Here is a 27,976-nt window from a genome sequence, read left to right as displayed (position 1 = left end):
ATGGTGCCGATGCTGATGGTGATGATAGCGGCAGTACAGTGGCATAATCTTGCGACAAATTTTGTGCGATGTACCAATTTGGGAATTTGCGCGAGAACAAATCAGAATTTTATGAATTCGCCACATATTGAACATGTGAAAGGAGCTTCCATGAAATTTATGCTCCGGCCACAAATGCCACTGACTATTCTTTGAAACCCCTACGAACGACTTTCATCTCACTTTTAAAGACATGACTTATCTTCTCACAAAGTCCATACGAACCAGCGTTTCGCCAATTAATGCTTCATTCGAAACTTAATTAAATGATAAAGTATGATTCTGCTTTTCAAGTGCATAGTTGACAAATGTATAGTATTTATAAAGTTACTCAGAATGAGATCAGTTTTAGCCTATCAGTTGGTGGATTAGTTATCATTGTACCACTATATTACGTAATATGTTACGATTACTAATTGGTATCTACATGAATAAGTACAATATTGTTATCACCGAGTCCACCCCTGAATAAACCCCAACTCAAAGGACACCAAGTTTTAATTGTTAATCTCGGTAAAGGTTATTCTCTTCAAAAGAACAAGACATATTGCGGGGTCTTTATTGATATCTATGTGATCGATTTTTATATTCAGTAAGGAGAAAAATTTGGATTGATTGCAGTAAAAAAAATGGAAAACATTTTATTTGTTAAATGAGGAGGAATTTTGGTTAGTGAATGCCTAAAGATGTTTTTATGGAATATACAAATCTGACCATGAGCTGCGGGACAGTCACTGCGTATAGTGAGTGTAATCCTTGTGTTCATGGAGTGACTCGTGTGGACAACAAAGATGTCTGAAACTTTTTAGACGTTCATCGTCATCGTGATCATGGCAGAGATTTGAAGAGAAATTTTAAAATTGCACTGGATAGACTTTTTTAAAAAGAGTTTAGCCAACATTGTAAGGAACTGGAGATTGAACATGCATGTCTGTTGGTTAAGAGAATGTCTAGTGCTCTTTGATATCGGCAAAATACTTTTTTACCTTATATTTATACGACAAAATACGGGTTTCCTTTTTTCCCAGTACAGCGTATGATATCTCACATGTCGGAGTATCAAGTTAATATTATCTTCTACAACGGAGGAAAGTTATGACAGGATTAAGAATTAGTTAATAGCACCGTGAATAGTCAAGGTACGAAAGATCAAATGCAGTTGCAATAGCTTTCTTGAATATTGAAAGTAATGGCTGCTAAGATAGAAAACGATTCTCGTATCCAGAGTATATTATCCACTCTCGAAATACTAGATGGCCAAAAGAAAAAGAAAACGAAATATGCAAAGAAGCAAATCCAATCCCTACGTCACCCAACCTTCGCATCTGCTTCAAAGACACAAGGTTCCCTCTCCGGTTGGAAAGAAAGTAGGATGGTGCCTAGGGCTCATGCGAGAGACAACAAAGATAAAGTGGTTGGTAAATATTCGACTTTCCTCGCTCAAATCGTGGCGGATCCCAGCAGTAAGCAGCAAAGACCTCACTGGAGAAGGGAACGAAAGGATGATTTACCTTTTGATCAAGACGATGGTCCAGGAGGAGTTGAGCTGGAGAATTCCCGAAAACGACGAGATACACCAAGGTTGCCGTTAGCCGATGAGAGTGGCACGTCAGGAAACAACCAACGGTTTCAGGGTGCAGAAGTTGTCCAAACTGGAAAACGCGTAATGCCATCTATTACTCAGAAACAATGTAAACCCATCCCGTTACGGGTAGAAGATGGTACTCATGTAAATGACAGACCGGAGCAAACTGAAGAAGGGAATTTTACTTCCAGCTCAAGCAGCAATCCGAGATGGCAACAAATCGTAAAATCGAGGTTGAAACCCAAGCAGCTCGGTGACGCAGTTACACCAAGAGTTGCAGAAGTTGCCAAAACTAAGATGAAATCTCGACGCAACCGATTAAGCTCATCCGATCTGGATAGAAGCGAGGAAGATGATAGTTTCAAGAGCCATCTGTCATCGTTGAAGGTGATCAATGCTGCGATAGCCTTCAAGCGGCAGAGGTTCAGAACACAACGACAAGAACGAAAGGTTTGTTATATACTGCTTTGGTATTGCAGGTACCTTTAAAAGATTTTCAAAGCATTAATCATTAATGTTAAGATATTCACAACTCCCCCAGTAAATATAACAACGATATTGATCTTAAGAACTGCGGTGATGACAATAGTAGATAGAGATCTGAAATGTCTTTCTATTTATCTAACTTTTCTATAAAACATTCAACATCTCAAGCGTCGATTTTGTATTATCAAATCATTTCTTTAATAGATATTTGATTATGTTATTCTTAAAATGTAGTACAACTATGATTTACTTATATAAACAATCTGCATGGGTAACAAATTATTTATTCCTTTAATAGGTTCCGCCCTCATGTCTGTGAATTTAAATAAATGAAATTATATAAAATATTACAATTTGCTTACTTTTGTGCTTTTATTTGCAGCTTCGTATTTCAAGACTGTTTAGAGTAGTGGCTCGTCTTATTGTTATCATCAAGAGGATTTGTGAAGTTCATTTCGTTGAGAGGGGGTAAGATATTTATAAAGTTGCTGCCTTTTTTGTTTGTATTCGTTCATTTTTCTATCCTCATTCCTAGAAACACGACGAACGATTTACTGAACTCAGCAGAGCCTATACCTAAACTCTTTTAGCAGAGCCTATACCTAAACACATAATGACCGAGCCCCTTATCGCTCATTATGATGGCAGGGCCTAGTGAAAAAAAAGTGGTATAAAAACTAAAAAAATACATTAAATGGATAAATCCTTTATATTTAGTAGAGACGATATATAAATCATAATGTCACCTTCACTCTAAAAATTCGAATGTTAAATTTAACATTTGAAAGGTTGGAGGAGTGACAACCTTTTCCAAATGTTACATCCAACCTTATATAAAGCTAAATCCAACATTTTAAGTGTTGGGTAGAATCATTTAAAGTGTTAAATGCAACATTTAGAAGATGTTGTCACTCCTCCAACCTTTCAAATGTTAAGTTAACATTTCTTGTTTTTAGAGTGTTGTACATGTTGTAAGGTCATATGTGTCACCACTATCGAAATTCCCCCAAAGCCCCCGATCAAATTCGTCATTTAATGGCACATTTTTGCAAGTCCTAGCAGTAAGAATGCATAATGTGGGAAATAATAATAATAACACAGTTATTGTATATATCACATTATGTCGTAACGTCCCTATGCGCTTTCAAGTGACTTGGATATTATTACACTGCATGGCTTTAACCCCGCAGCCTTTTTACAGCGCTTTGGCATTGAGGAAATAAATTCCTGCCAGGTACCCATTCATCTCACCTGGGTTGAGTGCAGCACAGCATGGATGAATTCCTTGAAGGAAATTACGCCATGGCTGGGATTCGTACCTACGGCCCTCTGTTTCCAAGTCAGAAGACTAATCCACTGGGCCGTAACGCTCCACAAAATGTTGTCATCGGTCGCTCAAAAGACAGAATACCATTATCTAATGTTTATAACTTATTTAGAATTCTGAGTGAAGACTAACTCCTCATGATTAAATGATCCAGGATTGGCCAGTGAGGGGTTGTGCCAAAAGGGGCCTCTAAAAATACCCCAACCCCCGATATTGCATGTCATCACATTTTTTTATTTTCCATTCAATGTTCTTTTTGAAATGCAAAAGAAAGGTGGTCATCACTCCAATCCTTACCGCCATGGCCCACCAGAAATATACAAATATGCACACTTAAGTAACATAAATTATTAACTTTTCATATTTTATGCCTTCAGAGGGGGACTTCCCCCTCTTTTATCCGCCACCAGATTCACTCCTTTGACCATCATAACATCGTGAGAACATTTCTTAGACACATTAAAATGTGTGACCGAAAACACCATCACAACTAGTTTTGACATATACTGTATACCCAATCTCCCATACAGGACAGAAGATGTGGACATATCATTCGCACAGCTTGTATCCACGAGACAAAGAACAGATCTTATGTTTGACGTCACAGAATACAGAGCTAAGAGGAAGGTCAGTAATCAGATATCAAGGTAGATTAACATTCTTCATTAATATTATTTATTTCAACTCATCATCTTCGGGGAAGTAAACATAAATTTTGTAGACTCTAATACAAATTTTCCCCGCCCAATATGTACGAATTACTGAATTTCTAAGCAAGATTGGGGTCAGATTAAAGTACACATATCTGCCTTTTTTGTTTGCCACTGAGGAAACACAAAATATGAGATATATATATGAAACGATAAAATTGTTGAACGGAAATAAATAAATCTAAATCTAAACGATATTTTTAGTCACATAATCGCCATGTGAATCATGCGAGCGAAGCGAAGAAATTTCATACATGAACTCATATCTGATGGGTTTCAATGCTTCATATACTTAGTAGTAAAGATGGTGACAGTCCATTGAGTACCTCGCATTTCTGGAAAAAAATCACGAACAAAACAATGCGTAACCTTTTTTCACAGGCATGCAGTACAATCCATTTCAAACAAGTTTTGTTTCATTTTGCTTGTACAGAATCAATAACGTTTTTATCTTTGAAATAATAATGATATTATTTCAATCCATTTCAATTTCCCCCCAACAGTGGCAACTGATGTCAGAAACAAAACGCATCTTACAGAAGTCTTCCCGAAGCGAACAAGATGTGCAACATGTAAGAAATTAAAATACGGTTCACCTTCACTTTCAATTACTGGGAGATGACAAATATTTTATTTAAAAGGATATTTATTTCATTATTGTTTTTAGTATCATGTATAATTCTATTTTTATATATGTCTCGCTTTATGATCTTTATCATCATCATCATCATCATCATCATATTATCATTATTGTTTGTTTGTTTTGGGGGTAGATTTGATTTTGCAAAGCATGTTTTGAATTAAGATGACATGGTGTGGCGTTTGGGTAAATTAATCAATTAAAAATGCAATTGTATTATCCCTTTCAAAAACAGGAACATAACCCGGGGAGTACATTGGAAAAACAACGTAATATTTGACAAAATGTCTATCGGTATACTCCCCCCCCCCAAAAAAAAATATATATATATATGTGTATATATATATATATATATATATATATATATATATATATATATATATATAAAATACAGTTGAAACCAACATTCGACAGGGTTGGAGGAGTGATAACCTTCTCCAATGATATATCCCACCTGGCACGAAAGCTGAATCAAACATTTTAAGTGTTGGATCGAACCATTTAAAGTGGTAAATGCAACATTTATAAAAAGGTTGCCATGCACTCCTCCAAACTTACAAATATTGATTTAACTTTTCATTTCTAGAGTGTACAATTTTAATTGAGAGTATAATGAGATTGATGAAGAATTTCTATCAAATGGTATACATTATTTTAAGAACGAGTCCACCCCAAACAAAATTTGTAAGCTTCGCTTAATTTCACAAAACGGTTATTACACTTTGGTCTGTATGCAAATGAGGGGATTGATGACGTCACCCACTCACTATTTATTTTGTATTTCAATATATGAACTATTCTATTTTTCTTCTCATGGTTATTTGAAAGAAATGTTACCTTTTTTCCAGAATATGTGTACATGTAATTACTTTTGTTTTAACATTTTATGGTTTAGTCAAGTTTGTCCTTATTTTCAAATTTGTAAATATTTTTGTAAATTTGAAATATTCAAATTTTTCAATACTGTATAATTTAAAAATATAGAGTTAGGGGCATGTCACTGAGTTCTGCATAATCATAACTATTTTGTGAAAAATAAGCGAAAATTTAAAATGTCATATAGCTTTCGTATGTTATATCCGAATTTGATGAAATTTTCAACATTGTGCTTGCTGGGTTTTTCTCTATTGATTCAAATCAAAATTGTTGTCAGGGGGTGGAATTTACTTTTCATTTTAAATGATTTTAATTTCATTTTAATCAGATAGAGACAACTCTTCGGGAGATGTCAGCTTTAGGGGAATACCCAGCGTCCATGCAGAGAAGTATAGCCCGAGTAGGCTGGTATGAATCATATGGACCGAATAGGGTCATAGTTAGAGAGGGCCACATGCCTGATGCTTTCTACTTCATTTTATCTGGTTCGGGTAAGTTGCAATGGAAATTGATTATAATTGTGAATATGAATTAAAGGCAAAACAAAAATATCTTATAAGAAATATATTTCTTCATCGCCTAAGCATTTCTTTTAGAATAAAATTTTTTCATCCATGCAGAGATATTGAATTAACAATATTTCTTTGCATTGATTCATTTAATTACTTTTCTGAAAACTTTCACAATAAACATTTTCCTATACAAATCGCAAATCTGAATCAGACTCATTGTTTATTGTTCACTTTGCTTCATGTTAGTATCAGCTTTATGCGACTAAAGATATAGTAATATATTCTTCTTATTATTCTTTCAGCTATAGTAAGTGTACCTATAGCGGATGAAGCCAAACCTAAGATCCTAGCCATATTACTACGGGGCGACAGCTTTGGTGTGAGTTTCACTAATCTCGAATATCTTTAATATCTCTGGATCCTAAATCATTCATATTCATGCTGTTGTATACTAGTATATTAAAACTAATTTGAACAACCCAACATAATTAAGCCTATGAAGAAGTTGTTTCTTCTCAGATATTCCTCTTACATTTACATGCCTATAGAAATAAAAATATCTGATGAAAAAAATAAGGGATAAGTCTGCTCTATTTGTTTTCCTCTTTGTGGGGTTCATAATTTAAATGTTTTCGTCGATATAAGAGGTCGCGCATGGAGGTACAGGTTGACATATCCTTTCCGAAAATCTGTAAAAGATGAAAAAGTGAAGAAATATTGTCAAACACCAAAAAACGGACGATTTTTTAAAACCCTATTTTTATATTTATTTTTCAAGGGCGCGAACACGTCGACCCCACCGCCCCTCTAGTTAGGCCTACGGACCTGCCAAAACATATTGCCGTCTAAATGTAAACCGTTTTGCGGTCTGGGAAATGAATGCATAGTTATCGCATAACCTTTTTCATTTGCTCTTCAACTTGTTCATACACATGGCCTTATGCAACATTTTTTTTTCCAGGTTGGGGGTTACAGACTCATTAAATTTTTTTAGAATAAACTCAAGAGCCGGGAAGCAAATCGACCGAGCTTGTCGTGGGGACGCCCTCGAATTTTATAAAGTAAATTTAAAGGATTTTCTCTGCACCCTTTTGGTGAATTTTGTGAAAATGTCTTATAAAAATGTATGTTCTTTTTAAATAGCGGAGGAGGGAAACTACCCCCCCCCCTGCGTACGGCCATGTTTATAGACGTATGTTGGTGTTATTGGGACTGACTGCTGCATCATCTGGGCCCCATCTTACTAAGAGTTGCGATTTATCCAATCAATCGCAACTATATGGAAAGCCAGCAAAGTCAACGTATAAACTTAATGTTTGTTTTAAAAAAATCTAGATGATATATCCATAAATTCATTGATTTCTTGACGATTTGGTGTGTTCTCCTTTGTTCACAAAGGACATTTTGCAAATTTCCTGTAGAAAAAATTATGACACTGATGGATTTCCATAGAGTTACGATTGATTGGATCAGTCGTAAATCTCTGTGAGACGGGGCCCAGGTCATGCCGCTCTTGCAAAATTCTAGGCTCTTTGCTTTATCTTATAAATGCGTACTCGATTTGCACTTACTATTTAAAATGTTTTACTTGAAATTCTTTTCTCCAGGAGTTAGCGATACTGAATCAAAGCAAACGGACATCAACTGTCACGACGAGAGAGAATGTTGAAATGTTTGTTATCTCGGCAGAGGTAAGTAAGATGCAGGAAGTATAGTGATTTTGTTTTACATGAAAATAAGAATTTCTGTTCATTCTCAACAAAAGTAGTTAAACTAGAACGTATCGGGGAAAATTCACCGAAGATGAATGAAAAACAAACAAAATCATGTTTGATAGATTTATAGTAATGTATAATGTTATCGATCTATCAGTATACTATTTCTTACACAACAAAAACTGTGGTGTTAACCGGTGTACATAAAGGACCACACCAGTTAGGCCTATTTTACACCGGTGTTTAATTGGTGGTGTTAGTTTTACACCTATAGTTGTTATTACAACACCTATGGTTGTAACATTTACACTCTTTGGTGTTATGTTCAATCTCTAAGGTGTTATTTTAACACCTAAGGATGTGGTCTTCTATTAACACCAACTGGTGTTAGTTTTAACACCACAGTTTTTAAAGTGTACATTGATTGAATTGTATTGGTTGATGAAATCAAGAATGTTAGAAGAAGAATATTTTGTCGTTTTTATCCAATTTCGATTAAAAAATTGCTTTACTGCGTTCTTTCTTTTGTTTGAAGGTGTTTTTTTTTCTTCATTATTCATGATCGTTGGCTATACAATAATACCGAACGTTACGATAACAAAATATTCATCTAATTTTCCAGGATTTTACAAAGATTGTGATGTCTGGTAACAACAGGATGCTTCAAGATCCACAAACAATGACATTCATGAGGTATACTTGAAACACGTAATTTCTATATTCTGAAAATGCGCCCTTTAACAAGTATTGGCGTGTGAAACCCTACCCTTAACAAGTATTGAAGACAAAACGATACTCTTGGCAAATATTCCCTGAAATGAACCCCTAAACAAGTACAGGAATGTTTTATCGTTACGGGTCCTTCGGTTGTCGGCTTTAACTTATTTGGTTTAGTACGACCCCACATTCTACATCTCGCGCAAATCGAACTCTAAACACGAAGTGTTGGGGCAAAAAGGACATCCTTTATACAACATTTTAATTTTCTTTTATCATCCCCGCAAATCGACCCTATAAACACGTAATTTTCCTAACGAAATAGATACCCTTTTTTCATTATTTTCGTGTTTTTGACACCATTATTACGTTACGGATACGTGACGTGCCCTATCGTGAAAAAGACATCCTTTTTACGTGGTTATTTTTTTGGTCGCGCATGGTATCCACTCGTCAATGTAAGTGCCCCCCTCCCGGGACTTGAAAAGAAAATCGTACTTTGGGCAATGCGACTCCATAAGGGAGGCAGGGGAAGCCTGCACTTGTGACTTTCAAAGAAGTGAGAGTAAAAAAAAGATAAAAAATGTGAATAAAAGGGAAGAAAGAATATAAGAGAGGTATATTTTGTGTCACATTATTATCCCTCTATAATTTAATGGAGTAAGAAAATTACATCACTTTCATTCAGATTGCTTTGTCCCAGAATATTCTTAAAACAGTAGCTAAGTGAGATTTACATACATTACCTTATTAAAGTTAAAAAAGAGTTAATTTCATTGTAATTTACAAAAAAATGTATATTTTAAGTCTAGCTAGACAAAATTTCATTTTTTAAGTAAATGATCACCAGATTCTACATTATAGATAATCATTCACTAAATCAGAGGATCCTATGATAACACGAGTGTTCTGGTCAAGATTACCTCAATTCTACTAAAAATGACGAATATTTTATTACCGCGAGGTGGATAAGCTATTGTCTACTTTTTTCTTGATACGTTTTTATTTCGGTCATTTTCACCTGAAAATTAAACACTAACATTATCATAAATATTATATCAGGCAAAACTTTAATTTGAGACTCGTTTATCATCATGTTTATCATTAGCAGCTAATATTGTAGATAATCATTTATTTATTGGCAATCAAATCCTATTTTTTATTTCCTAAATCTTAAAGGAGCGTTGAATTTTTGAAAGGATGGCCGCTGAAGAAAATCGAAAACAATCCAAAGAAATGTGTTTTCAACTTCTTTCGGTAAGTAAGTATTTTATTGCAAATGGTGTGCTGTTGTTGTGTGTATAAAATATTTATAAATATAATATATAATTCTTTCCCCAATTGGTGCGACCCCCCCAAAAAAATAAAAATAATAATGAATAAATAAATAAAAAAAATAAAATAAAAAATACCTAAAAAATGATAAAATAAAAATAAATATATAAAATAAAATTAAAAATATTGTGCGCGTCACAATTGATGTTTATATAATTTTGTCGAAAATATGATTGTGTTTATTTGTTTTCTATTTATTCAGGACATCAGGTATTTCTAATTTTATTATCATTCATCACTATCGTCAGTGTTAGATTATAATCTGCAATGAAAGTGAATCTAGGATTTTTCAGGGGGAAGGCACTTTTTCCCGAGAAAAAAGGGGTTCAACAAAAAATAAGGACATTTCATGAACGAAAACATTTGACCAGAAAAAAGGTCTTCACTTTCAAAGGGGGGAGGGGAACACTTCTATTTTTAGGGCATTTTTACAGTTCAAATTTAAACTGTGTCTCTCAAATGGGGGGGGGGTACGGGCCGGCTTTGCCCCCCTCCCCCCTGGATCCGCCAGTGATAATGGCATAATTGAAAAATAAATTTTGATATTTTTAATTTCACATAACAGAAAAGACACCGTTCTTGTAAGGGATAGCAGGTTGTCGGAATGGATCTACGTCGTCAAATCGGTAGGGTTTTTCTACTATTGTTCATTTCTTTATACTATTCAGTGAATTTAAACCATGTTATACAAGCTCGAAAAAAAAAGATAAAAAAGAAATGAAAATCTTCGATATATATACCAGGATTTTTGCCATGAATATATTTAACCTTAAACCTTGCAATAGGTGCTCAATTTACCTTGTGTGTTAAATGATTAGTCGTAAGATAAAATAATGTAGGCCGATATTAAATTAATTATTTTAATTCTCACAAATTTCATTTTGATTTGATGGTGATAAAACAGCTGACAGATGGCTTACGATGACATGTTGATAAGTGGTTTATATAAAATTGAGAATTTAACATGATTATTCTCAAAATGAATTAAGAAAGAAGATTAAAATATAGGCAATAAAAAAGCAAACGAATTTCTAACCGCTGACTTAATTCATAATTGATATGGAGCCTAAACGTTATAAGGTTCTCTTTGACATTAAGTGGTCTAAACGGAGTCTTAATTCATACATTTTTAAATTTACATTTTCTTTCATAATATCTGATATTAATAGGGGAGCTGTTCTGTTCTGAAGCAACTGAAGTACGTTGAACCCAAACTGAATCCAAAGAAGAAGAGAACAAATAAAGGTTGTCCGTCAATGAATATAATATCATCATCTTTGGTTGTATTTGAATAATATCTTGATAACCTTTACATTATTCATATTGCAATATTAGTCATGAATGTCCTTAGCATTTCATTATGATACTAAGTAATCGATGGGTCATGGACATCGCGCCCTTATATTGTTATTGCAATTATCTCGTGCGTGAGCAGAAATCGATTTCGATAAAAAGTAAAAGAAAAAATGAAGAGAAAATATATTAATTGATGTTACTGGTTTGGCATGTTTGGAATAGTTCCAATTAAAAGAAAATTTCCTGATATTTGTTATTAATGTTCAATTCAATGTCAAACTTAAACCCATCATTTTTTTCCACAGTGCTTTCCTTCAAATTTAGTGAAGCAGCAAGTCCGTAAAATTCGGAGGGGGGGGGGGGTAATTGCGTTATTCTACTAATAAAGATCAGTCTAGAATCATTAATGACTTTCCTCGTTTTACCTTGTTTTATGAAGATGAAAGAATGACGTCATCGAGGCACAGGCAGCTCCTATTGGATAGAGAGCGTTCCTTCATGAATCGACGGATGATTGCCGCGCATGCTCAGAGGGAATCCCTGTACAAGAGAGGAATGGACCTCCCCTATCTAATGATGAATGAAGAAATAACAGAACGACTGGCATCGAACAGAAATAGGAGTAATACTATTCTTGCTGTGAGTTTTTTGGAAGTTCATATTCTATGAATTACAATTTCAGCGTTCACTTAACATAATTTTCAGCATGTTGATCATCAAATCAAGATTATGCCAAAATGGCAAATATTTAATTTTGTTCCACTTTCATTCGGCAGTTCCGGAGGTGTATGAATTTAAATAAAATGTTGTCAAGCCTCCATCGTAGTGGTGCTGGTGAATTATTCTTGAACTATATATATTTTGTATGCTGTGAAATTCACGGTTGAAAAAGACGTTTTATTAGTAAATACGAACTTCACCAAATATTTTCAAGATATATAGGTTCAAGTTTTCTATAGCTTATATCAATAGCAGGCTCCTATTTTCACTTGATTTATCTCGATTCATTATCAGGGCGAAGATGGAACAGAAAATATTGAAGAGGAGAAAAGAGAGGAGAAGTGGATGGAAGAATTGGAAGAAGGGGGCGCCCTCAACGACATGAAGGACAGTTTGTTATATCCTCTGATAGAGGTAGAAAAGGAAGACGAAGGTATGTTTAATATGGTGATCATCATTAAAATAATAAAAGTGGTATTTACAACAATATCGATAATAGTTCAACACTGGCTTAAAGAGGGGGTGTGGTGGTGGTGGGGGGGGGGTGGGCTTGGGGACTCTGGACCCCCCACAAAAAAAATACGACCAAGAAAACTAAAGGAGAAAAGGAAACGGGGTGACCTATGATATAGTATGCAAAAATCTATTTTAAAAGTAACATTTCTGTATTACTAAGATCAAAACTTTTACTCAATCGATTTGTTCGCTTACAGCTATTTACAGAAATTTTGCCCCATTCACCATATCTGGATCCCTCAAATATTTTTGCTCATTATGCTACTGTATAGCGCACATAATGTTGTTAGGTGCTAAAATATGTGCTCCTGTAGGGGATCCTGCATTATGATGAATATTATCATTTTTTGTTTTCAATGGTATAAAGAAGCTGCTGAAAACTGCTTATCTAAAAAAAGAAAGCCAATGGAGTCAAAAGGGGCCTAAGCTTTCGATCCTAGCAGAATCTTCTTCGGAGGCAAAATGACAAACATAAAAGTGGAACAACCATAATATAGACCACAGACATTCAACAGCAACACTAGAAACATGGAGACAAAAGGGGCATTAGTGAGTAGAGATCCGGGGTAGAGATGACCAAACAGGTTAATGAAGGGGGTGAAAGAAAAGGAGTAGGCTGACACAAAGTTAAGTTAGTGTAAGTAAGGCCAATGAAAGACCTCGAGCCAAGATTAAGATATGAGGCAGACAACATCAAACAGGATCTGGAACAAAACAGTGATAGAGGGTATGAGGAAGAGATGAATAACAAGAGAATGAGTGAGAGGTGGGTCAAACAGGTAACAAAGGAAGGCATAATAAACTGGTCTATAAGAGTGGGGGAAAAAAGGGAAAGAATGGGGAATAACTGATTTTTTGTTTTCATCTGTTATTATCATCATCACCATAATAATGATAATACACAAAATTTATAAAGCGCTTTGTTCGAAAGTTTCAAAGTGCTAAGAAGGAAGGAGGAAAAAGAATACAATATATCTCAGTGAAAGAACATCAAAGGAACTGAAATGAAAACATCATTACGAAAAATAAATTATACATACAAATAAAGAGATAATCGGCGAATACAAAACTTAAATACAATGGGTCGATAATCATGTATGATAACCCAACTTAAAAAATCTGAACACAATATGATAATGCAAATAAACTGAGGGGTATAATTTCATACAGGTAGATTATTCACCATGATAGATTTTTATTATTGTAATCATGTAATATTTTGTAATTATAAAAATTATTATAATCATAATCAATTAGATTATCATAATTATACACATTTTTATAAAATTTATCCTTAAAATAAAAGAAGTTCCTGAAGCAGAGTCTCGAGAACATCTGTAATCTTACCAGATTGCGTAATCTTACCGAAAATTGGTATTTGGTGTCTGTAATCTTACAAAAATTTCTTAAATAAAACACCCTTTTCCACCTTTTAAACAGACCTGTTCTGTTAAATTGCGGAAAAATTCATTTTTTATGAATTTACAGAATGATTCTGTTATTGCTTTCTGTAAAATCTTTTTTCCTGAAAAATAAGTTGTTTTTTTTTACAGTATAGGGTAACTACTGATATTGCTGTTTACTATCGTTCACCATCGGATGCAGACATTCAGGAGAGGAGCGAGTATTATGTTTAAAAAAATATATTATGAAAAATATAGGCCTTTAATCAGTGGAAGCGAGTAGGCAAAGCAGTCGGGCTCATTATGAACACTGTGAGTCTTAATGCACACATTCATGACATTTGGATATTTTTTTTCTCGAAAATTTGCTCCCAAAGAATTGACGTTTTCACCAATTTCTTAATCAATTTATATATTCCTTTATATATATCTACTAATTGATTTATCTATCTTTACTACTTTTTAAACATATTATTTTGTTGGATGCTACTACTTTTTTTACTATGAAATGTATTTTGGCTACTTTTCCGTCATCAACTTTGTCTAATTTTAGAATTGTCCCCAAAATATGGACCACAGCGAACTTTTGCCCATGATCTCAACCAGCGTGCCTTACAAAGCAAGGTAATTTCTTTTTCTTTTTTAATTCAAAGTGTTTTTTTATAATATCGAAGGAAATACCAAACTGATCGTGCAGAAGCCAACAATACAAATTGCGAATTTCGAACAAAGGATCTCACTGGTTATGGGTCAGTGTTTTAAACAAAACGCGCATGAAACGGCGATCGTGATTGGTCATTGCAAGTTTTGAAATTGACTGCTACTTTCGTAAATCATGATCCAAAATATAATCTCAAAAGTTAGAATGCGTGTTGCATGAGATATGTCGTTGGATAGAGAAATCCATGATATGGCATGTTGTTGCAAGAAATAAATGCAATTTGCACATTTTTGTTTAGCTCACCCACTTATATTTCCTACAAATCGATAATTGATTTAATCCTAAAAAATACCCCGCAATTTATTGTTAAATACAAAAAAATGTAAAATGTTGAAGCGCAACATAATTGGGAGAATGCCTTCAAACTGATATTTTTAAAGTAAAAGTTTGGTCGAAAATTATTTGATTATATTTTTTTATGTATATATTTTTTCTTTTATCAGGAGTCAACCAAAATGAACATGGAGAGCATGACTGATTCCCGCCCAGTTTTTGTATGCATCCAAACATTGCAAAAAGGAGGAGTATTCGTAAGTATAGGCCTATTCATACAAAAGTCAGATACTTTGGTTCATTTGCAAGAGAATAGTCTTAAAGACGTGAAATGGGACTACTTAAAAAAGCGATTGTACTGGTGTCTGATAACCATACCCCCCCCAAAAAAAAAAGAGAGAATAAAATGCAAGATAAAAGTGTATCATCATTACGTAAACATAGCAATATCTGAATTTGATACCCTCCTTGTCAAAATCACAAAATGTATTTGGTTTTCTTTCATCTTTTGACTTGATATTTTCTTGCAGGGATTAGTGGACGTTTTGTTCAGTGAACAGCCAAGCCTAAGTCTGATAAGTAACGGGGCAGAGTGCATGGTCATGTCCAAACATTTCTTTCTTCAACACGCAAACGATGACATGTTACATCGAGTCAAGATATCGGTAGGTGAAGTAAAACAAGTCCTTCCTTAAAAACATGGACCTGTAGACTTGTGGGTATGTTGTATCCCGTTCCTGGCGCAGATCCAGGGAAGGGGGGGGGGGGGTTGACCATGCGGGCCGTGCTCCGCTTTATATTCCCATGGGAGAAATGCTTCGATGGAGGGGGGGGGGGTGGTTGGGAGGAATGTTGTCGAGGCCAGGAATGGTATTCTGGAAAACTGTCATAACTTTTGTCATAAATTTTGTCATTTCTCTCCGAGATGTGGCACCGCTATGATTGTCACAAATCGGTATTCTGAACATTGTCTTTTCCCTGTCATATCTCTCAAAGTTCCCGCCCATCTTTTCAGAAGTAATCCTATCAAAATCATCGTTAGTTCCCAGTGGGAGCCCTTTTAGCCAAGCTGGTTCTTATTTAAAAGAACAATGGAGAAATAGTAGAGCGAGGATTCGAACTCACAACTTTACGACCACGAGTCCAACAATATGCTCTAAACCACTAGACAAGACGACCCTGGAAATCACTGCTCCCTAATGGCGGAGATTCTGGAAGCAATTATAACACCCCCCTTTTTTGTTGTTTTGTTGTATTTTCCCTTGTCATTTTGTTTCTGACAACCCCCTGACTAAAACTCCCGCATCCCCTATTTATAAATCGTTTCCAAGTCCCTGCCTTTCTGGGGCTATATTTTTCTCCTTTGGTTGAACAAGTGCCCCTCTTTCTGTGATTGTAAATACAATGGCATTGATTCCATAGGCCGAAGCAAATATTCCCATTACTTAACTTTATATCTCTTTTGATTTGTTTTCTTCAGATGATGCCCTTTGCCAAGGAAGATGAAATACAGCACAGTTTGGAGAACCAATTAAAATGGGAAGTCTATCGAACCATTACCATGGAAACAACTCTGACAAGAATGCAGATGAAAAAGTTTTACACAAAATAATATCGGCATAGGCTTACATGATCAGTGGAATATGTTGAGAATAGTGGTGCATAAGATCGTACTTTGATATTTAAGGGAGAGTGGATGGCAAGGTGAACCAAAAGTGAATTTGTAATAAAATAAAAAATAAGGTTTTGTAATATAAGTATTTGCATGTCAAAGTCATCTTTGATACTTTTCTAATATTTGTCTCTTTTTTCTTTTTTTTTTTCAAATATAATTTCTTCCCTTTTTAATCACTTGAAAATGAAGGGGCGATGCCCCCATTGGCCCTGCCTAAATGTCCCTGGTTGAGATAACTGTAGAAAAGACACGCTTGACAAGATCCTTTCAAGAAATAGCAAGACTAACATCCAAACACAACGAAGTACACAACTGAGTAAATGAATATATATCAACAAGAAGAAAATAACCCCAATAAATAATCAATTCTGGAAAGTTAACTGTACAAAACGGGCAAAAAAATATAGGAAGAAAAAAAGGTTAACTGATATGATTCCACCATGTCTATGAAACATGGGATCACAATCTTGATATGTGATGTATATTTTTATTGATCACCCCCATGCTAACATATTTTATTCATATTTTTTTGAAAGAGAGGAAAAAGTGTGTGAGAGAGTGGGGCTTAAAGGGGGAGAATGGGGCATGGGAGATAAGAAGGGAGTGGGAGTTTTAATCAAGATGAAGGGAAGTTAGAAAAAAGAGAAAGAAAAGGAGAAGCAGAAATAGAGGAAAAGAAAGAGGGAAAGAAAGAAATGAAAGAAAGAAAGGAAGTATGTAAATTTCATTCGGAATGTATGGTCCAGAACTAAACTCAAAAACTAAACCAACAACATGAGATGCTCTTCTATGATATTCAAATTTTATTTTATTTTTTTTCCAACTAGAAAGAATGGTTTAAGTAACATCTTAAAATAACATCATGTACAAGCAAAATGTGTACTTAACATGAACATAATGCGAGGGCATGTCCATCCATCTATTGTATGTACATATCATATTTATGTATACATATATTTTTTTGTATATATAAACCTGCTTTGTAAATATAATCAAACTAGTTTGTTAACACTCAAAGAAAAATCGGCAGGACTGGTGCAAAAATTACAAATTGATTATCACATGAACATCAACATAGATTTGTAACATTGAACAGTATTCCATCAATCAGGATTTCATGCTTTTTATAAATAAATGCACAACCGTCATTTTAATGGTATAATCTAACGTGCTATAGATGCATGATCATTAACTTACTTAATACACATAGCTAGGCCATGACTGTATAATCAACGTATTCATCTTAAAATTCAATCATTACCAACATAATTACACGATAACCATATTAAACACCCCTTATTTGGAATGGAATTGTCGGTCATTCACACGAGCGAAAGACTCCCTTGCATATTCCAAATTTGGAATGCGTGATTTTCTCCGTATAAGGCACTGGCATGGTACAGCTACTATCAGCGTTATAATGGATCAAATTCATCAGACCTGAAAATCTACCGTCAAATTTCATTGATTGACAATCACCAAAATACACTGCTTACTGCACAGATTCCATGCACAAATTCTCAAAAAAGGGTTGAAATAAAAAGGCTGATGTGAAATACTGTAGGCATCTAGACAGACAACACATCACTATCTAGATTGAAATGCAATCACAAATCAATTCTTTGGTACTGTTATTGCAAATAATCCTTCGTTATACGTTTGTAACTAAAGCATCACTGCACACAGCTTTCTAACCAAAACATATAAAAGACAGAAACATAAATCATAGTTTTTTAAAACAACTTCTGTACAATTGTTCAGCGCCGCACATCAAATTTAGATTTTTAAAACAGAACTTACAATCACCAATACGAGAATCACATAACTTGCATTGATGCGGCGTGCAGCATGTATACCCAAAATAAGTTGCTTAATTATTTCCCCCTCAAAATGAGATATTGAGAAACATTCAACACCTGTTAACAAGGCAAAGAGCAAAAATGATTTAGAGTTGTGTTCACTCTATGAAAAGTGTACTGAATAACATAACAAAAAGGTAGTTGCAAGCCCACGTAGAAAGGGGTTAAGCGTGAAAAGCCATTGGAAAATGGAGATATAAAGGCTAAAAGCAAATTTGATTTTACCCATTTTCCCTTAAAGCTATGTGAAGTATCTCAATAAAATATGAAGCAAACTATAACAGTAAGCCCCCTCCCTGGCCAAGTGGCGATTCGCCCTCAAAATGTAAAAAAAAAAATGAATTAAAAACAATATAGTCCTTTTGTGATGTAAATTACTGCAAATTGTTTTAATTGAAAGGATGAAATCCCCAGAAGAGGAATCGACATAAATCGACTCTAAACCAACCGTTGATATGACATTGGTAATAACGTAATAATTTTGATCGGTATGGAGTCGGTTTAACAAATGTGATTGTCGTGTTACATAAGCTAAAATGGACTGTATGACTAGATAGCACACTGCAATCACTGTACCTAATAATATTTAAATGCAAATCAGTAATGATACATAATACTGTTTGTTGATCCCAAGAGGGTCCAGAGGGGGGGGGATGAGGAACACTTTTTTTTGCAACTGATTACCGGGATGCAGAAAGAGCCAGTAGGACCGAGTCACGAAGCCATTAGAGAAAACTTTCTCCCACAGACTTTGTACGAGTGACTTGGGCCCAGTCCAAGACCAGCATAATATGGTCTCCAGGCTGGCCTCGACTACATCCCTGTTGATAACTACGGGAGTCTTGGAAGATATATTAATGATGTATATAAATGGTACCATTTTTATAAGCCCCTTTCATCTTTTTGTTTTCTGTTTCAAGATGTCCTTTGTCTTTCATCATTCAAACTTGCAAGTAATTAGTTTTATTAATATATAAAAAAAATCTACAACAGTAATTTCAAATAAATTACCAGTTCTTGGCATAAATATTGATGAACAGTTAAGATGGAAACAGTATTATAAACCCCTTTCATTTTTTTCCATAAATGTATTCCATTATTCCTCTTTGCAACTAAGCACTGCTTTTAATAACTCTACAAGAGTATTTTCAACATAAGCTGCATTGTAATACTAGCTTCCAAAAGTTATCATGTCACATGCTTATAACTCAACAAAATTACATCTCAAAGCTGATTCCCATGCATATTCAGCTTTTCATTAGATAGTTTGCCCTAAATATGATCATATTAATAATGATACTGCCAATAAAAACACACAATTAGAACACACTTCCAAACAAAGGAAGATTACAAGCATATATCACTTCAGCATTAATGTATCTAAAAATTCTTATTCACATCAGTTTCATTCACATAATAGAAAATAGAAAAAAAAACTTGAGGTACTATGTCAAGTTCTGTACAAATTAAAGCATCGAAACAAATCCAATCATGACGAGGGTAACCCCCCAAATATGGCATGGATGACAAACATTGAATTTTATGACGGATTTGTTATCGGCCACTTGGATGCTAGACCATCTACATTGGATGTTTTTAAATCGTTTTAAATATTCTAACCATATCTTGTATTGTAAAGTAATATCGAGATGGAAATCACTAAATTGAGAATTAATGATAGACGATGAGCTTTATAATGCAATGTATTATTTGCTTTATGAAAGAATAATTTTCACAAGGGAGGAATTGAGAAAAAGCATAAGCACTTTATCTTAGAGGAGAATAAAACGTTTGGAACTAGATAGCTTGTGTGAAAACAGAAAATCAAAGAAACAGATCAATGAAAGTTTGAGGAAAAATCGGACAAATGAGAATGTTATGAGCATTTGAATATTGCGATCACTAATGCTATGGAGATCTTCAAATTGGCAATGCGACAAAGATGTATGATGTCACTTGTGAACAACTCTCCCCATTACTTAAATATATTTCACTTAAATTGCCTCTTTTATCACATCTATCAGTAGATCATGTGTTTTTTTCTATAGGAGGGCATGTAATACAGAGTTTTAAAGAATACATCATGGATAAAGAGTTTGTATCACCACAAGAAAAAGCAAAAAGAGCATTTTGAGGGTATTTTAAAGTCCATCAAGGGGAAAGTTGTTCACATGTGACATCACACATCCTTGTCGCATTGCCAATGGGATGATCTCCATAGCATTAGTGATTGCAATATTCAAATGCTCATAACTTTCTCATTATTTGTCTATTTTTCTCAAACTTTCTTTGTTCTTATTCTATGATTTTTCTGTTCTGACACAAGCCTACTTGTTCTAAAGGTTTGATTCCCCTTTAATGTCATATCCCTCGATACATATATTTGGGTTGAAAAATATCAAGCTAGGGTAATGTATTATAAATATATAATAATAGAATATTAGGATAGGCAATTAGAAAATAGATAGACAGCACACAATGAATGTAATATATCATTGTAATTATCTTTTTTTAAAAATATATATATAGTACTTGCACTTTCTTTCAGATTTGCACTTCTGAGAAGCGTTAAATGAAATGACTTGTTGAAACTTTTATCCAACAAGTCCTGTTTCCACAGTAACATGGCTTCTTAGCCAATCAAAATCAGGGACAGTTGTCAGATCTGACAAGTTGTCAAACATGAATATTGATGGAATGCTCCCTTGACGCTCTATTCGAGAGATATGTATTTTTGTCTTCCAGTATCACAGGGTACTGATTCATGAATTGTTTTGTTATAGATTTCATCTGACAAAGCTGATCCCAACCAATCAAATGCAATGATTTCAGTGGCTTATAACATTCCTTTGTTTAAATCAAACTTTGTTAAAAGTCTTAATTTCAAAGCACATGTATATATATATATATATATATATATATATATATTGCCAATACTTGCCAATCTGTCTTGCATCCCAACTCTGTTACTAGTTATCTGCTCAAAAATTTCAATAGATGAAATCTATTTTTTTTTGTTCATGAGTATGGTATCTGCAAAACTGACACTACCTGTGAATCAATAATTCAGCTGGCAGGATTTTTTTAAAAATAAAGGTCCATTCTAATTAATGCCCAAATTGATTTCATAATTGAAGGCGAGAGACTCGTCTGCGAGCACAGACTCAAATGTGACACTAACAATAATGCCATGTCTAGACTGAATCTAGTCTCACTATTTCAGACTCTGTATTTTGCACTGTAGATGCAAATACCCAAGGTCTGTGCCTGCAGACTAGCTAGATACATATATCACACACTTCACAATATCAATCATTTTCTAATCATAAATTAGTGCATGAAGTCTTGCAATGTTGTATAATTATATGTAGTCAAAAACAGCTTTAACATTAATCTTCAAATTAAAAGTAATATATAAAATATTGTTCACTAATTGCATTGTCTTTATATTCAAGAATTATAAATAATATAAAATTATAAACTCAATTTATTCAGCTTTTCATAAAATCGTGATTCTTAAGAAATCCCCCACAAACAGGTACAATAATTGTCATTACAAATAAATATCAACGGCAAATATCTTTTCAACAAACTGTTTCTGATTGGCAATAATAGTGATAATATAATAAAGCATATACATCTATAAACATTGCAACGTATTGCCAATTTAGGGATCCCACAATTGAACTCGTATCAAAGTTTTCTTCCATACTCATACTTCTGGTTCGAAGTTATTTACAGCATTGTCAATATTTACAAACTGAGTCATTTCATAGTACTAGGACAGAGATAGATAATGAACAGATACTGTTTTGTTTAGTAAAAGTGAAATGGAGAAAAACAAGGCGAACACAAAACTTCATCAAAAATTAGCGTACACAGCAGCAAAAAAATAATGAAAAAATTGAAGGGAAAAGTGGTTCTGAGTAAAATGCATGTGAGAAAAAAAATTATTTGCAGAGTTGTGAAAGAGAAATACTCAAATACTGCTTTTCAAGCAGAAATCTTTAAATATTTACTGTGTGCTTGTATGCATGAAAGGGATGGCAAACTGATAAATGTAGACCATGTTGAAGCCAGAATTGGCATTTAGATTCAAATATCCAAACCAAACACACTTACTGATATGCACTGACACAAGATACACTACATGGGACTTAATAATAAAATGCTCCCTGAATTTATGAAAACTTAAACGAGAGGAATGTTCAGAATAAAATGCAGGAGAAAAACACGTCCTCTGCATTACAGGACTTAACTTGTGAATCTTAACTTAAAATGCACCTTTAATCAACCTCAGAAATAATTTTGATTGTAGATAAAGTTAATTCTCTTAAAAAGTGATACAGGTAAAAATGCAGGCTGCAAAAAGAGGAAAAGATTGAACTCTCATGAAAATTCATGCTGAAGAGCGACTGCTAACATGATATTTAATGCATAATTGCATCGATAGACTAGTTGAACTGACCTACGCAGTTATGTGTTTAAACCAGAAGAAACTGCTATTCTTAAGTGTGATCTTTTAGTATTAACACAAATATCTTTGTTAAATGCCCACAGGCTTTATGGAATACTCTCCATTCAAATAAGTAGCAGATTATTTGTCACGATTGTAACTTAATCTCAGTTTTCTCTCTCTCTCTCTCTGTTATCTAAAAAAAAAATTAAATGGATCATTACATGGAGCCCTCATTGTACCAGCTGATATCTGTGATCTGGGGAGCGTTTCATGAAAGGAAGTCCCATTTTATCCAACATTTACCATATGAACAGTGCCTCTCAGCCATTCAGAATCAAGGAAAGATGTCAGATCTGACAACTTGTCAGACAAAAACGTTGATGAAACGGTCCCCAGTTCCCCACACAATTCCATCTTCAAAGCCCTAAGAGGATGCCAGTGCAATACGTATGTGACAATAATTATTATATAGGGTAAAAACAGTTACATCTTGAAGTGCTGACTGCGTTTGATCTTTTAACATTGTAATCATTCAAATACTTTTGCAGTTTTAAAATATTTCCACGAAAGCAGGTAATTTTTCTTGTTATTACTTTACATAACACTAGGTGCATAGAGAATCACAAAAATTGACATGTACTTCAATATATTTAATTCAATCTATATTAACCCTTTTTTTTGTAATTCATAACAAGCGTCATATTACAAATCATCTTTATAATCATGTTTGAAATCGGCTTGTGATATCTAGAATTGTAGTATTTAGAATCATCCATGGCGATACAGAGAAACACACATTTACACAGTCAATTATAGAGTCATGTATTCAGAGAATTCGCACCATCTTAAGACGATTTAAGAACACCACAGAGATAAAAAAATCATATTGCTCCACATATATCTGCCCGTCATCAATTATCGATAAATATCCCCTGATTTATGTTGAGATTATAATTCATCTCTCGATCAAACAGCTTTCAAACTCGTGGCTGGGCACCGGGCATAGTGATAAACCGTAACAGAAATTGACTTCCGTAATACCCTCACACAAGACCAAATTGATTTTTAGTACAGAGGTTTGTGTGCTAACATTGATCATATCTTTAAATAAATCACATGACGAGTTTAATACATTACTCAATATTACTGTAAATAATTTCAACATTTCAAAAAATTATTCAATTTGTGCTGATATTCAGTGGTCTTTAGGAATCAAATATCTAAGGGCAAGTCCAACACAAGATGTTGCTCGAGTCAAAAGAATAAAGTAAGCATGGCCAGTTTGCTTTCACAGTCACTTTGCAATCAATTGTGACATCCGAAGCATGAGGTCCATTTGCCGTTGGACAGTGTAAATAAGCTGTGGTAGTTACCATTGATGGCAAAGTTTTATGCAACAGGGCCCCGTACTATTTATCATTATTATAGACTTATGAAAAGTTTGATTGTATGATTTTGAAGAGCAGCGGCATAATTCAATCACTTTGAACTGATTTATGTATTCTAGATGTTGGCATCGCTCACATTCCATAGTTACCTTCGATCGGATCAATTGAAATTCTTTGTGAGACAGGGATCGCTGCCTTGCTTTGTTATAGTAGTACTATATGTATGGAAACTGTGAAAACAATCATTGTCTTTGCAAAGGTTACTGATGCTACAAAGGATGTATCTAACAGACCTGCCAACCTCTGGGAATGAAAAACTGTATTCTGTGACTTAAAAGAAAAAATGTATTTTTCCCCCAAAATTTTCATAATAAAATGCCTGGCGCACTCACTCATCGCGGCGCTCAAGCTGCATGGAAGCTAAAATGCGCACTGCAATTGCAGATAACATTGAAACATGTATATATCTTCACCCTGGTTTTAACAAAATGGTTGAAAAAAAACCAAGTTACCTGAAATTACATTGATCTAAGGGTCATTCTCAGAAAAATGAACCAATTGATGGGGGAAAAAATCGTAAAAATGAAGTCTACGGAATGGGTTGAAAGATGCATATTGTGAAAGTACCATGTATGAGAAAGTGGCAACAGAAAAGGGGCAAGTAGATGTTGCGTCAATTTGAAGTACTGACCGGATTAAGTCGAGCACTGTATATCATCGTTACGGAGGTTAATCGTTAGCATGGCCCACTTATTTTACTCGATTAAATCACTTTTGAAATGATTGAAATTGAAATGCACACAATTTGGTTTTAGTGTGGTATCAACAATTTCATTTTCTGAAGCAAAAATGTTTGCAAGATGGAAAAACTATTCAATATTGTTTTCATAAGCAGGACTTTACCAAATAACATATAACAAAAAGTACCAAAAAAATCATGGCACATCTTTCGTTCAGTTTAATGTTCATAATTTGAATGAGGCAACCTTAAAATGATTTTCATCCATAAGCTGAGATCCTTAGCAATGCATGACCAATGCTAGGAATCCAAAGATAGTTTACCATTAAATCCTCACGATAGCATTTAACCTTGTCAATCTTCGTTACGGAAGTTAAAATCAAGTTGCAAATTGCAGTACTTATTTTGTTAGCTTGTGAATATCCATATCAAGGTATTCGTCTACCTTTTTTATATTTATTAAAGATTAATGTGGAACGCATTGCTTAATCCCCCCTCCCTATAAAAAATGTTAAAAACAGAACAGGAAGCGGACAACTGTCATTTTTGTTGTCGTTCTTGTTCAAAGTTGGAATGAGAAAACTGAATAACCAAGCCACAGAACTGCAGTTCATCTTAAAGTTTTCTGGCAATAAACAAAATATAACAATCGCAGTCCCGTAACCAGGATGAGTTCTCTGGGTTACGAGGAATCCCGCCGCTTGCCAATATAGCCAAAAAGATAGAGAGAAAAAAAAGAAGAGAATTAAAAAAGGACATGGGGAAATGAATAATAATAAAGTGAGGTGAATGAAACAGAGGCTAAAAATTCACAAATACATGAATTATTTATGAATTCTAAATGATCTAATTGCGATTTGCTTTCATTATTTTGTTTCATTGAGATACGCAATTACGCATCCTGATCGTGATTTTAAAAAATATGAATAGCCAAAATGTTTGATTATCGAAATACGTATAATAAATTCCAACAAACATGACAAACCGTGAGTGTTTGAAATATCTCTTTCCATGTTTTCATGTCATAGGCCTATATCAATTATTTCAGCGCTTTTTCATGCGCATTAAAGGGGTCATCCAGGCTGAAAAATCTGATCTGAACAGATAATAATCAGACAAACAAAATACTGCAAATATGATCAAAATCGAACAAGGAATAACAGCGTTATGCCATATGAAAGATATGCATTGTTTTAGTGAAACAGTTTGGTCTATGCATATCTTCATGAATATTAAAAGAGTTGATTGATGGTGTACATAATGTATAATCCCCACTTGTTCTTTTGCATTCTCTTGCATGAAATTATTTTTTATTCAATTTATATCCTCTTTTTTTTAAAGTGTGCTTAAAATGTCTGGTTTTCATATTGGAATGACATATTTTCAGCTCGCGCTTCGCACTCGCTGCTTATCATTTCCTTAGCAAGACACCCATCCTTTTTATGATTACAGAAAGTTAATAGAATGTCCCATTTTGGGCTCTAAACCTAAATAAGCGAGCGTTTTACCCTTGCAATAATTGTTTATTGGATATATATCTTGTTCTCAAATTAAAACGTTCAAAAAATTATTGTTCTCAGATCAAAATATAAAATATTTACAGTCGCATCAATTAAGATAAACATCCTTGTAATTAGTACAAACAGTGTTTAGAATGTCAATGTTTCAGTCAGAATACGAAAAAAAAATCAGCTAGCACTTTGTACTTGCATTAATACTTTATTCAGATAACATCCTGATCATTTCTACAAAAAAAATGTAAAGTTTTCAGATTGGACTATTCACAAGATTTAGCTCGCGCTTTGCGCTCACATTTTTGATCGGTGAAATAACCTTCCTCATGGGTCATTGCAAATAGTTTTCCTTCCCCTTTCCTTGTCCATAAAAGCTTAATTGTTTCTCCTTCTTCCCTTTATCTCCACCGTTTCTACCGACTTCAGAATTAGACAAAGGCATGTCACCTGTTCTGGAACTAGAATCGTACTATCAATCTCAGTAAAGTACAGCAGAGAAGTTTATTAACTTCCGTAACAGTATTGTTACGGAAGTTAATGCACTTTATATAGCAAAGAAATTTAGAAATTTTAAGTTCTAAAGAAGATTCCAATATTCACAATTTGTAGTATGAATTATTCAAAATTCCAAAAGCATTAAATATCGAATATAATTCTTGGGAAATTGTTTTCGCTGGCAATTTTCCCTCTTTACAAAGTGATGTTGAAAATAAGATGTGCAATAATAATTTTACAAGGATGAATAGCTATTATTTCTAAGGGTACGTAGGTGGAGGGTACCTTATATAATTTATATCTGTATGATTTGGAGTGATGCAGTATAGCACAAATTTGTAGCGTATTCAAGAAAAAATGTTACGGAAGTTAATGCGTTACGGAAGTTAATGTCTTTGTGCTTTGTGGTCCAACGTGGACCTTATTTAGCAGCCCTACCTTTGAAAACTGTATTTATTATGAAAGGTGTCTCTTATCCTATATAATACTGGATCCTTAACAGAACTGCCAAAGTGCATATTTTCTTAAGGTGCGTTACGGATGTTAAACCTGTTTAGTCATACATTTCATTTTTTAAGAATAGTCCTTTATTTTATGTAATACAGGAAAGACATAAGATACTTCCCTATCAATTATTTATTAATGAATATCACTCTACTTGCAGACACATTATCATGTAATATCATTCAGTTTAAAAGGGAGAAAAAACTTGTGGCAGTATTCGTTACGGAGGTTAAAACGAATTGAGGACAAAGTTAAAAGTGAAATTAATCACAAAGTGATCATCAAATACTAGGATAAGCCCAGTTTGTCAGACGTATACACCATGCTGCAATCACCAGACAGTGATGTAGGAAAGAAATACAGAGTACATATAAAAGAGAATGATAGTAAAATAAAAAACTGACCCAAGACAGTGTATATTCTAACAAAAAGCAAAAATAAAAGGCCTGTGTAATAAATTTAGAGCTTTACT

The 27,976-nt window shown here is 34.1% G+C and overlaps 1 protein-coding gene across 1 annotated transcript; it reads left to right on the top strand.

Moving 5' to 3' along the window:
• The first annotated feature begins 222 nt into the window (after positions 1 to 222).
• Positions 223 to 16,598, top strand: LOC121427440. The gene is made up of 17 exons (XM_041623829.1): positions 223 to 2,074; positions 2,493 to 2,578; positions 3,968 to 4,064; positions 4,651 to 4,719; positions 5,992 to 6,154; positions 6,478 to 6,554; positions 7,783 to 7,866; positions 8,513 to 8,583; positions 9,787 to 9,864; positions 10,508 to 10,568; positions 11,112 to 11,187; positions 11,678 to 11,877; positions 12,253 to 12,391; positions 14,431 to 14,501; positions 15,042 to 15,128; positions 15,402 to 15,536; positions 16,352 to 16,598. Exons 1-17 carry the CDS (start codon positions 1,229 to 1,231, stop codon positions 16,481 to 16,483), a joined length of 2,472 nt encoding a protein of 823 aa, XP_041479763.1. The 5' UTR covers positions 223 to 1,228; the 3' UTR covers positions 16,484 to 16,598.
• The last annotated feature ends 11,378 nt before the right edge of the window (positions 16,599 to 27,976 follow it).

Source organism: Lytechinus variegatus, chromosome 14, assembly GCF_018143015.1.
Source record: "Lytechinus variegatus isolate NC3 chromosome 14, Lvar_3.0, whole genome shotgun sequence".
NCBI lineage: Eukaryota > Metazoa > Echinodermata > Echinoidea > Temnopleuroida > Toxopneustidae > Lytechinus > Lytechinus variegatus.
This window is presented reverse-complemented; position numbering and strand designations above follow the sequence as displayed.

Bases quoted from the DNA above. Each gene is read 5' to 3' on its own strand.
- LOC121427440 (XM_041623829.1), top strand. From the start codon at position 1,229: ATGGCTGCTAAGATAGAAAACGATTCTCGTATCCAGAGTATATTATCC. The intron at 2,075-2,492 runs GTTTGTTATATA...TTTTATTTGCAG, and splicing joins CACAACGACAAGAACGAAAG to CTTCGTATTTCAAGACTGTT. The intron at 2,579-3,967 runs GTAAGATATTTA...TCTCCCATACAG, and splicing joins GTTCATTTCGTTGAGAGGGG to GACAGAAGATGTGGACATAT.